The sequence below is a fragment of the Hyperolius riggenbachi genome, chromosome 12 (assembly GCF_040937935.1).
Source record: "Hyperolius riggenbachi isolate aHypRig1 chromosome 12, aHypRig1.pri, whole genome shotgun sequence".
In the NCBI taxonomy this organism is placed as follows: Eukaryota; Metazoa; Chordata; class Amphibia; order Anura; family Hyperoliidae; genus Hyperolius; species Hyperolius riggenbachi.
In genome coordinates, this window is record NC_090657.1 from 96,671,317 (window position 1) to 96,683,861 (window position 12,545).

At 44.1% G+C, this 12,545-nt stretch overlaps 1 protein-coding gene across 2 annotated transcripts in view; it reads right to left on the reverse strand.

Moving 5' to 3' along the window:
* The window catches only part of MATN4 (matrilin 4), a 130,082-nt gene that overhangs the window by 16,159 nt on the left and 101,378 nt on the right, over window positions 1-12,545 (reverse strand). For both annotated transcript variants that reach the window (XM_068263995.1, XM_068263996.1), the window contains one exon: window positions 463-585. In XM_068263995.1, coding sequence (XP_068120096.1) covers window positions 463-585 — 123 coding nt within the window. The remainder of the gene's footprint in view (window positions 1-462; window positions 586-12,545) is intronic.

Below are 12,545 nucleotides of genomic sequence, written 5' to 3' on the forward strand. Positions count from 1 at the left end.
CTTAGTACTAAGATGTTTGCCATTTTATATAAACTTGCCTTGTTAAGAAGTTCAAATGTTTGTGCTCTTAGGGTACCTTATTAAACCAACCTGCCTGCAGCAAGCGCAGAAGGCAAATGTCACTGAACTACTCGTTTATCTGCCACTCATGAGCACCATTTGGGTTCAATTAAAATGCAGCCAAATGGCAGTGTTTCAAAGACCACTCTCCTTGTCAACGCTTGACACACTGTGGTGTTACTGCGCATCATGTGACATCTGAGCACGGTTGCAGCCCGATCATATGTGACTCCATGGAGGGCCGCTTGTCCAGTGCCAGTACCAAGTGCTAACAAGTTCTCAGCCAGGACAGGAGAGCAGATGACAAGCAGTGAATACACTGGTTTCAGCTCCTCATATGAAATAGACCTAAGAGGTGCAGATGTAAATAGCAGCAGGTGTGAGGTTTTCCTGGATACTCACTGTTACAGGTTTTTCCATCTGCTTGGAGCTCCTGTCCCTCTGGACAAATGCAGTGGTACGATCCTGGAGTGCTGACACACTTGAATTCACATCCATGGTCCACAATGTTACACATGTCATTAGCTGCAAGTAAAAAAAATTAAATTAATACACAAAAAAAACTTTTTAAAGTGGTAACCTAAAACTGTCCATAACTATAGTAGTGCTTCATATATTTCTCTTTATTTTATCGGTTGGTAGAGCCCAGGAATATTAGTCAGAAAATTGCAAAATCTTAAGGCTGGTGCACACCAAGAGCGGTTCTGAGCGTTTTTTAAAACGCTTGCGGGGGGGGGGGGGGGGGGTAAACTGATTGGTTAATGAATGCGAATGGGAGCGGTTGGTTTTTCCCCCAAACGCAAAGTCCTGCAGCATTTTTTAGATTTCTGAAGCGTTTCTGCCTCAATGTTAAAGTATAGGAAAGTGGAAAACCGCTCTGAAAAACATTAGATCAGAGCAGTTTTCCAAGCATTTTTGTTACAGAAGCTGTTCAGTTACAGCTCTGCTGTAACAAAATATAAAATCTGCTGCACAAACACGCTCCAAAAAAACAATAGGCATGTTTAGAAAACCTCTCTAAACATGCCTAGAATCGCTTTGAAAAACAGTTTGTGTTTGCGGATCCGCTAGCGGTTTTTGGTGTGCACTGACTGGCCCATAGACTAACCTGTACAACACAGATGCTAAAACTCACTGCTACATACCCTGCATTGACCTCACTATAAAATGAGATTGTGTGTGAGGCCATTTTTTTTTCTACCTAAAATCTTTCATTTATATTCAAGTAAATAAATAGTATGAAAAGGCCCATTTTTTTTCAAAATGGTGTTAAAGAGACTCTGTAACTTGAAAAAGATCCCCTGGGGGGTACTCACCTCGGGTGGGGGAAGCCTCCGGATCCTAATGAGGCTTCCCACGCCGTCCTGCGTCCCACGGGGGTCTCGCTGCAGCCCTCTGAACAGCCGGCGACAGGCCCGACTGTACTTTCAATATTTACCTTTGCTGGCTCCAGCGGGGGCGCTGTGGCTGCATTCGGCTCGGAAATAGACGGAAATACCTGATCTCCGTCGGGTCCGCTCTACTGCGCAGGCGCCGGAGACTTGCACCTGCGCAGTAGAGCGGACCCGACGGCGATCAGGTATTTCCGCCTACTTCGGAGCCGACAGCCATCAGAGCGCCTGCGCAGGAGCCAGGAAGGTAAATATTGCGTCACGGCTGTACGGAGGGCTACAGCGAGACCCCCGAGGGACGCAGGACGGCGTGGGAAGCCTCATTAGGATCCTGAGGCTTCCCCCACCCGAGGTGAGTACCCCCCAGGGGACGTTTTACCGTTACAGTTCCTCTTTAAAATAAATAATAAATGTATATGGAAGTATTGATCAGGGTCTCATTATAAGCACACTTAAAGGCATATTCCACTTTTGTTGTGAAACTTTTATTGAGAAAACTTTTGACACTCCCAACATGATTCACGATGAGCACAGATTTCGCATAATCGTAGCTTTTGCATTGTAATTCGCAATTATGATGCAAAATTTCGGGAAAAATCGTAAATGCATTTCGTTTGTAAATGTAATCTGGAACTGTAATTTCTCAATTTTGCGTAATTTTTGCACAATTTTGTGCCGACTTTAGCAGTTAATACAGGGTGGGCCATTTATATGGATACACCTTATCTATGGATACACCTTATATACCACACCATACCATCAATTTTTTTGTTCCAACAGTCTTGGAGGGATCTATCCAATGTGGGTTAGTGTCAGACCAATAGTGGTGGTTTTGATTGTTACCTTCACCATTCACATAAAATGGTGTATCCATATAAATGGTCTTATTAAGGTGTATCCATATAAATGGCCCACCCTGTAGAATAGGCCATTGTTGTGAAAATTACACAATTACGAGCGGATTACACAAAATCAATAGAATGTTCATATCGTCATTATATATGGCCATAAATGTACGCAAAATTGAGTCTACTAGTAGTTAGCAGATTACGATAATCACTAAACGTGGTACACATTTCATTTTTGCATGTCTTTTTCCACCTTGACTTATATTATGTATATAAGTTGTGATGTGCAACAAATAGAGGTGAATTATTATACAGGCATTTAATTGCCTCCTCCATGTGTCATTTTGCTGGAGGTCCAGGGGAGGATGCCTTTTTAAATTTACTCAATGAATTCCAATCCAGCCATATGCAAAAAAGCATGCAGGAGCCCTTGCTAGGGCCTATGGCTGTTTATGCATTGTATCTATGATTGAGGGATCCTTCTAGTTGTTGGGATTGAACTAGCTGATTTAATAAAACATCCTTTGAAGAGACATGCCACTGCAGCCTGGCTTTGGATTATTGCTTGTGACTTCAGATGATGCTATTTCATCTACAGGCTTTGGCAACCATTGCCTGGCCAGAGCCAATGTTAAAGCAGAGTCTTAGCATGGTTTCTTTTGCTGGGGTAGAGCCTGAGGCTTTCATGGAAGCATCTAAATTTGACAGTGTAAATCGGGTAAGTGATCGGGTAAATCGGGTTCTATTACAGTTTAAAAAAAAAATACTGTAGTATCTGAATACTGTTTGTTTTCTGTAGCCCCAAACTACCATTTTGTAGCCATAGAAAAAAAGCACCTTTTTTGCTTTTAGAGTGGCCTGAGTCCTGTCCAGTTCTCCAGAATCCATTCTCCCCCTCCCTACTGAGTTCTGCATTTATACCACTAAATACAAGTTAATTGAGAAAACAAACTCAGAAGACTTATCACAGGTGCTGAAAGTCGGTAAGTTAAGAATTTAGTAAGGTGCAGAAATAATTATTGAGAGTAAACCTGAAGCAAAAATAAACGTATGAGATAATAAATTGTATGTGTAGTACAGCTAAGAAATCGAAAATTAGTAGCAAAGAAAAAAGTCTCATGTTGTTTTCCAGTACAGGAACAATTAAAAAAAACCTTCAGCCTTCTCTGAGCTTTTTGGTCCAACTTGGGTCAAATAAAGTCCTGTTTTCTGAAGCACTTAAGCTGTCTATCACTGTTTCTTGCCTGTTTGGTATAAGGTTTTATAAAAAGCAATATAACTGAAAATAAAAACTAATGTTCTATTCGTTATCCGTACTACACATAAACACACATTCATTATATCATAAGTTTATTTTCGCTTTAGGTGTGCTTTAAGAGATAGCACTCAGAGGTGAGTCTAGCTGTCCATAGCTCTGAACTGCTTCACTCAGAAGCTGTGAAATCAGGAATTAGGGGCAGACAGGAGAAATATGCATTTACTTCACTATGCATGAGAAAGTGCAAGGGTCTGTTTGAGGTGGAGCAAGGGTTAAAATTTAACCCGACATCAACCAATCAGAGCCTTAAAGGCATCTTGAATGCCCAGCTAGGGTTTCTGAAAATTACTTGTTCAATATTGTAGAGGAATTCTGAACATATGGAATGCTGTATGCATGCAAACAATCCTTATATAACTGTTAACATTTGTAGAAGTCAAGTACTTTACCAACAAAGAAAATCTGAGCAATTACTGTATAACACAATGGATAAAAGAGCTTGGATAACAATGTACGAAACAAAAAAAGATATACAGCATTTATAAATCTACAGTAATTGTTTCAAGGGTAGCTCAAGTGACTTTTTTTAACATTTGCGTTTCTTAAAATAATATTGTTATTGTGTATAATGTTATTTTCTCAAATATAATGGGTTAAACTTAGCAATGGCTGGACTTTACTTAGCTTCTTACTTTGGAAAAAAACAAGCCCATTTCTCCTACTTTCAATTTTCAGGCCTATAAATGTCTCCACTAGTCCCCCACCACCACACACACACACACACACATACCCCTGGCAGCAGATTTACTAGCTAGGGCCCCCAAGCTAACCGTTATTGTTTCAACCTTTCCTTTCTTCAGTATCACCCCCATACTCCCCACCACCCATTTTTTCCAGGGTTCTCGGGAGGACGTGGGTGAGCCTGAACAAGGATCAGAACCACTGCTCTGGAGGCTCTGTAAGTTTACCAGTGGCGTGGGGGCAGGGAGCAGCATCAGCTCGCACACTGTAGCTTCACCCCTTGCACGAGTACCAGGGTAATAATGTTATTATGTGGTGTTCCTTGCTCCTGGAGTAGATCAAAGCCCACCACTTTGATCCTCACAGGGGGATGCTGCGCCGAATCGGATCCTGCAGCGGTTCCCTGCAATGTAGCAAAGTGCCGCGGATCAGCGTGGGAGATGACCGGCGATGATCAGAGTGTCAGACAGTGACCAACATTCTGATTAGATGTAGAGTACGCTGTGCCAGATTTTTTTCGGCAACAGCACCATCTAGCAGCAGCCACATTTTACTATGTTGAACTATGTTGGACATTGGGCCTATGGAGGAGTAGGCCAATGTCAGACTATGCCCAACATAGGATGGGAAAGAGTTTTAGGCCTCTTGCACACTGCAAGTGATTCAGATTCAGATTCCGCTTTTTAATCAGTTTTTACATCCGATTCAGATTCCGATTTGCAGTGTGCAGGGAGCAAACTGCAAACCGGAATCTGAATTGGATGTAAAAACTGATTAAAAAGCGGAATCTGAATCTGAATCGCTTGCAGTGTGCAAGAGGCCTTAAAAGGAACTAAATACGGCAGCCTCAATATCCCTCTCGTTTCAGTTTTCTTTTAACACTGAAATGCATAGATTTTATAGCAGTCTTTTTATGAGATTTATTTCAAGTCAATCAAATATGTTGATATGTGGTTATATCAATTGCACTCCTCTCTCAACACCCCCCTCTCTATATAAACGGGCTTGCTGCAACTCAAAATTGATGCCACATGTACACCTTGATAATTAAAACAATGTTTCTGGAGTGCGCTACCCCCTCCCACTGTCCACAAATACAAACAGTTCTGTTTAGTGCGTCCTTCACTGTCCACCGTCCACTTTCTGGTGCTCCAGGGGATTCTCCCGTTGTTGGCGCAATTCATATACAGAAAAAAAGGAACAAAAAACGAGACATCATAGTGCGATCCGTTTAAATTAGAAACGTATGGGGACCTTCACCCTATGGGGTCCGACTGTGTATCTTCTATATTAGGGGTCACCTCTATATGTGTGACTAACGGCCAACAGGTGGCACGCTCACCTTGCTGCAAGGCTGCCCAGCCCTACAGACAGCAACTGCGCTTAAGGGGTCAAACCAACTTCTTTTTCCACCGATCAATGGTAAGTCCAATCTCAAACAAAGCAGTGAGACAATATCATAGTGCAATCAAGCTTCCACAAAATCTCCATACATCAGATCAAAAGCACCTATAAATCTCCTGCTCACCCTTTCCTGCTGCTGTCCACACTCACAGACAGCTGTCCACGCTTTGGGTGTGCAGTGTTAGCCTCAATGCTCTGAATTACAATCCACTTCCACAGTGTGATAGCAGGATACCAGGCCTGACAGGCATATATCTATAAACTAAAAAGACTCCCAATAGTGTAAAATCCACGGTTTATTCCATAAAACTGAAGAGTAATACTCACAAACATCAATGTAAAAAGCGCTTTGTATGATTAAAACACCCAGAGGACGTCTCCTCCTGCTGCTGGTCACTTCCCTTCCAGGCTCCGCCCTACGCGTTACGTCATACGACTCATCAGGGGCTATTGGTTGGGAAGTGACCCAGCAGTCTCTTATATTCCCATATCTCATTTGCATACACATCTCATAAAACCTCATAACCCACCTATCCTTGCTCAATTCTTACTTGTATGGGATCCGCTCTCCATACCTTCCATTAAGCGTAATTCTTGTGTTCATATATACCTAGTTCTGCCCTGTTAGAAGTCTCTCCCTTAGACTACCATCCTCCGCACCAACCCAAAACTACATTACCCACAATACCCAAATCTCGCTGTCTCGCGAGACCTTGGCCCCAATGTGCTCTGCGGAGGGACTGCACATGCCACACTCTCTGCGTCCCGCACTCCCGCGAGACCTCGGCCGCCATATTACACATCCAAAGGCCTGTTTATCCAAACTACATTCCCCACACTCCCCCATCCTCGCGAGATTCTGACACTACTATCGGCCGGATTGCGATTATCCCAATGCGCACAATACGGCTATACCCAGTCTAAATCACGATCTCTCCGTTGGACCACCCCTCATATTCAAATCCTCACCACCCATTACACGTACTTCCACCCACCCTCATGTACTCCATACATGCCCATATCCCACTACTATTATTATCCCCCAAATTGTTACAGTAATCACATATCCATAAGTAATCACCCCCAAGTGTAAATACTATTTACAACCTCTCTAAAGCAAACCATATAGCTCAAAACACCAATACCAGTGTGCATATATGCATATTCCAGTAAAAATGTCCCACCATTATATAAACTAACTGTTAAACTTCCTCTATACGGTCTAAACTAACTGACCTTAAAGTGAACCTCAGTCAAACATTGTAAACTGTTCTGTTTTTATTAATCACTCCCAACTACAACCAGTGCACCCATTTACCCATACTCTGGAATATGCCACATATTATGCATATTCTATCTATCAATGTGAATGATTCCGTGTATATATTCTTAATGCCTATAAATCTATACTTTGGTGTGTACTCATATTGTAAACCAGGCCCCAAAAGTCATGAACCAACCTATCTGTTCTAATCATCAGAGATGAAACAATTTAGGTCCATCTCCACGTTTAGACCGTTCGGTGTCATTGTCTTCATCTCGAATATCCACTTTGTCTCCAATTTAGAGATTTCCCTTGTCTTGTGACACCCTCTCCAGTTACCTGACAGTTTTTCAATTGCGCAGAACTTCATATGACTCGGATCTTTCTGGTGACACAGCTTAAAATGTTTTGAAACGCTGTGCCCTTCAAATCCACGTTCAATGTTGTATACATGTTCAGATATCCGTTTCCTCAAAAGTCTAGTTGTCCTCCCAATATATTGGTATCCACATGCGCACCATAGTAGGTACACCACATGTGTGGAGTTACATGTGATACAATCCCTCATTTTATATGATCGGCCCGTCACTTCTGACATGTACTCATATTTTCTTTCTGAGCGGGTTATTTTGCATGGTCCACACTTCCTACACGGGAAGAACCCTTTCCTGCCCAACATGTCCCCTTTTCTCCGTTGGGGACCATCCACAAAAGAGGGTACCAAAATACTTTGTAAATTCCGGGCCTTTCTGTATATAAACTTAGGTTGGGGTGGTAAGTGCTGTCCTAATATATGATCGCTTTTAAGTATATTCCAGTGTCTTCGGATGATGCTCTCAATCTCCCTATACTGGCTATTATAATCCAGGAGTATGGCAAATTCCTGGTTATGTTCCACCCCATCTTCCTTATCCCTCAACAACAACTCCCTATCCATTTTTTCCACCTTACTGAATTCTTCCCACAACATGCTCCTATCATATCCCTTTTCCTCAAATCTTTGGATCAGGATTCCACTCTGCTCCCTGAAGTCCTCCTCATTAGTACAGTTCCTCTTTATCCGGCAGAACTGTCCTTTCGGAATGTTTTTTAACCATTTTTCATGATGGCAGCTATTCCTCGGAATGTATCCATTCCTGTCTGTTTTCTTGAAGAATGTTTTGGTCATAATTCTCTTCCCTACTTTTTTCAATTCCAGATCCAGAAAATTTATCCCAGTATCACTGCTTGTTGCTGAAAGTACAATCCCCAAATTGTTCTGATTGAGCCAATCGATATATATATCTATGCTCATCTCTCCATTCTTCCACACTATTAATAGGTCGTCAATATAACGCCACCATTGTTGTACCTGTGTACTTTTTCCGTCTCCGATGACCTGCCTTTCCCATTTATCCATGAAAATATTGGCAAGACTGGGGGCATACTTCGCCCCCATTGCACATCCCACCTTTTGTCTATAATACTCCCCTGCATACCAAAAATAGTTGTGCTTTAATGTATACACCAATAGTTGTATTAAGAAATCGATTTGTTGGAAGTTCAATTTCCCCTCCTGCACCAAACTCTCCCTCACTGCCTCCACTCCTTCTTCATGTGGGATTATGGTGTACAGGGAAGATACATCTGCTGTAACCAACAGGCACTTTTCATCCACTTCACTTTCCCTTAATATTTGTAGCATTTGTTTCGTATCTCTAATTAGATGTGGTAGTTTTACAACTATTGGCTGCAGGTATGTATCTATATACTCTCCTATGCGTTGATTCAGGCCGCCTATTCCGCTCACGATCGGCCTACCAGGTGGGCATTGTGCATCCTTGTGGATCTTCGGATTTTGATATAGGACAGGGATCCTGGGAGCATCCGGTAGTAAATATTTAAATTCCCTATCAAGTAGAATCCCATCCTCTAATCCTTGTCTCAAAATGTGGCATAATTCCTTCCTGTATTGCTGGGTGGGGTTTCCTCTTAATTTCTCATATGTATTTTCATCCCCTACTATGCGATCCATTTCTTGCCTATATTGTGCCCTACTCAGCACCACCACCCCTCCCCCCTTATCTGCCGGTCGAATTTCAATATCTTCCCTCTTTCTCAGGCCCTCAATGATCTTGTTATCCCAATCTTTTCTTGAATTCTCACATTTCTCAAGATCCCTAATGACCTGATTTTTGAACGCGTCCACCGTATTGCCTTTACCTTGATCCACTGGATTGAATCTAGACTTATTTTTGAGTCCAGTATGAACAAAGTGATCATTTTTAGTATCATTCCCCACCTTGGGACCCGGTTTACTCAAAAAGTACTTCTTAATATTTAGTGTCCTCGCATACTTATTCACATTAATATATGTGTCAAATTTGTTAAGCCCTTTTTTGGGGGCATACTTCAACCCTTTATCCAATACCCTCACTTCATCTGATGTCAAATTAGTGCCACTAATGTTAAAGATCCCCTGCCCAATCACTCCTTTCTTCTTATTTTTCCCATCCCCTCCCCTGCATCCCCGTCTATTCCTCTCTTCCTTCTTGTTCCAGGGTCTTCTCCTATATTCCACCGCCAATCCGTCTCCACCCCCCCACCCCCCCATGCCCTCTCTAAAAAACCCTGCTCACCATTCACATATTCATAGTGATTATAATTAGGAACATTCCTTAGTGGTTCATAACGATTAACATTCGTGGGTATTCCATATCCATCATTCCCCAACACTGTGCCCCCCTCTCTCCCATATTCAACTCCACCCCGTGACCCACCTCCCATTCTCTGATCACCCCCCTGAAATCCTCTTTGCAAATTTTCTTGATATTGACGGGTCGGGGCACCCCTCCAGTAGCTGCCACCTCTCGGGGGTCCCCCTCTCCCTCCACCCCGGGGGTTCCTCCCCCTGTTCCCTTGTGGGGGCTCCCACCATTCCTCTCTCTGTGCACCCCTCCCCTCTGGTCTACTGGGTTGTACGGGCTTATGTCCCCCTCCAGCATTACCCTGACTCGGGCCCTCACCCCCAGATGTCCCAACATTACCTTGTGTGACATCTTCCGTCACCTTGGTTTCCAGATCTTTTCTCTTTTTCTGCTCCATCTGCCACTTGTATGCCTGTCCCTCTTTGTATTCCAACCAATCCCTCTGGAACCGTGTCACTCTCTGCTCTCTAGCTTCTCTTTCCACCTTTTCCATTGTTTTATTCAATTCTGCAGAATACTGTAAGAATTGAGCAAGGATAGGTGGGTTATGAGGTTTTATGAGATGTGTATGCAAATGAGATATGGGAATATAAGAGACTGCTGGGTCACTTCCCAACCAATAGCCCCTGATGAGTCGTATGACGTAACGCGTAGGGCGGAGCCTGGAAGGGAAGTGACCAGCAGCAGGAGGAGACGTCCTCTGGGTGTTTTAATCATACAAAGCGCTTTTTACATTGATGTTTGTGAGTATTACTCTTCAGTTTTATGGAATAAACCGTGGATTTTACACTATTGGGAGTCTTTTTAGTTTATAGATATATGCCTGTCAGGCCTGGTATCCTGCTATCACACTGTGGAAGTGGATTGTAATTCAGAGCATTGAGGCTAACACTGCACACCCAAAGCGTGGACAGCTGTCTGTGAGTGTGGACAGCAGCAGGAAAGGGTGAGCAGGAGATTTATAGGTGCTTTTGATCTGATGTATGGAGATTTTGTGGAAGCTTGATTGCACTATGATATTGTCTCACTGCTTTGTTTGAGATTGGACTTACCATTGATCGGTGGAAAAAGAAGTTGGTTTGACCCCTTAAGCGCAGTTGCTGTCTGTAGGGCTGGGCAGCCTTGCAGCAAGGTGAGCGTGCCACCTGTTGGCCGTTAGTCACACATATAGAGGTGACCCCTAATATAGAAGATACACAGTCGGACCCCATAGGGTGAAGGTCCCCATACGTTTCTAATTTAAACGGATCGCACTATGATGTCTCGTTTTTTGTTCCTTTTTTTCTGTATATGAATTGCGCCAACAACGGGAGAATCCCCTGGAGCACCAGAAAGTGGACGGTGGACAGTGAAGGACGCACTAAACAGAACTGTTTGTATTTGTGGACAGTGGGAGGGGGTAGCGCACTCCAGAAACATTGTTTTAATCAAATATGTTGGCTTTAATTCAATATGATTTACATTTTTGGATTTTGCCAATTGGTATTTTGTTAAAATATAATTTGGTGGCATGATCGGCATTTTACCAACTTAGTAGCTCTATCATACAAGCACATCTTAACCACTTGCCGACCGCGCACTCATACCGTGCGTCGGCAAAGTGGCAGCTGCAGGACCAGCGACGCAGTAATGCGTCGCCAGCTGCAGGCTGATTAATCAGGAAGCAGCCGCTCGTGCGAGCGGCTGCTTCCTGTCAAATCACGGCGGGGGGCTCCGTGAATAGCCTGCGGGCCGCCGATGGCGGCTCGCAGGCTAAATGTAAACACAAGCGGAAATAATCCGCTTTGTTTACATTTGTACGGCGCTGCTGCGCAGCAGCGCCGTAAGGCAGATCGGCGATCCCCGGCCAATCAGCGGCCGGGGATCGCCGCCATGTGACAGGGGACGTCTCGTCACTGGCTGCACAGGACGGATAGCGTCCTGTGCAGCCCTGATCTCCTGGCGGGGGAGCAGGTAGGAGAGGGAGGGGGGATCTTCGCCACGGAGGGGGGCTTTGAGCTGCCCCACCCGCCAGCCACATGCAGGCATGAGAGATCGGACCCCCCCAGCACATCATCCCCCTAGTGGGGAAAAAAGGGGGGTGATCTGATCTCTCTGCCTGCTACATGATCTGTGCTGGGGGCTGCAGAGCCCACCCAGCACAGATCACTCAGCACAGCGCTGGTCCTTAAGGGGGGGTAAAGGGTGGGTCCTCAAGTGGTTAAAGTGAACCTTAAGCCAGAAAAAAAAAGAGTTTTACTCACCTGGGGCTTCTACCAGCCCCCTGCAGCAGTCCTGTGCCCTCGCAGTCACTCACTAATCCTCTGGTCCCCCGCTGCCAGCTAGTTTCGTTTTTGCCGACAGGCCCGTCAGGACTGGCCACGCATAGCTTTTTCCGCATTCCCGACTGTAATTAGTGCTATTGCGGGCCGCAACGCGTACAAAGATACGCGTTGTCGAATATCTATGCGTTCGTAATGCAGCAACGCATTGCGGCCCGCAATAGCGTTAATTACAGTCGGGAATGCGGAAAAAGCGGGGGACCAGAGGATTAGTGAGTGGCTGCGAGGGCACAGGACTGCTGCAGGGGGCTGGTAGAAGCCCCAGGTGAGTAAAACTCATTTTTTTCCGGCTTGAGTGTCTCTTTAATGTGTGTGGCCAAGTTCAAGAGTACTGGAGAAGGGTGGAATTTAATTGGTTCAGACTATGCCGTTCTCTCCCAGCAATTGAGGCTCTAAAATTTCTCTTCATTTGGCTTAGAGTTCTGCCAAACTCACGCATTGAGGTTTTCCTCATTTTCTTTAAAGAAAAATAAATCTCTTTAGAAGTGGTTTTACATTTTCAGAAGTGATTAAACAGGAAATACCACGCATGCACAACAAGCTCAGTAAGGACGATATTTATAAACTTCAG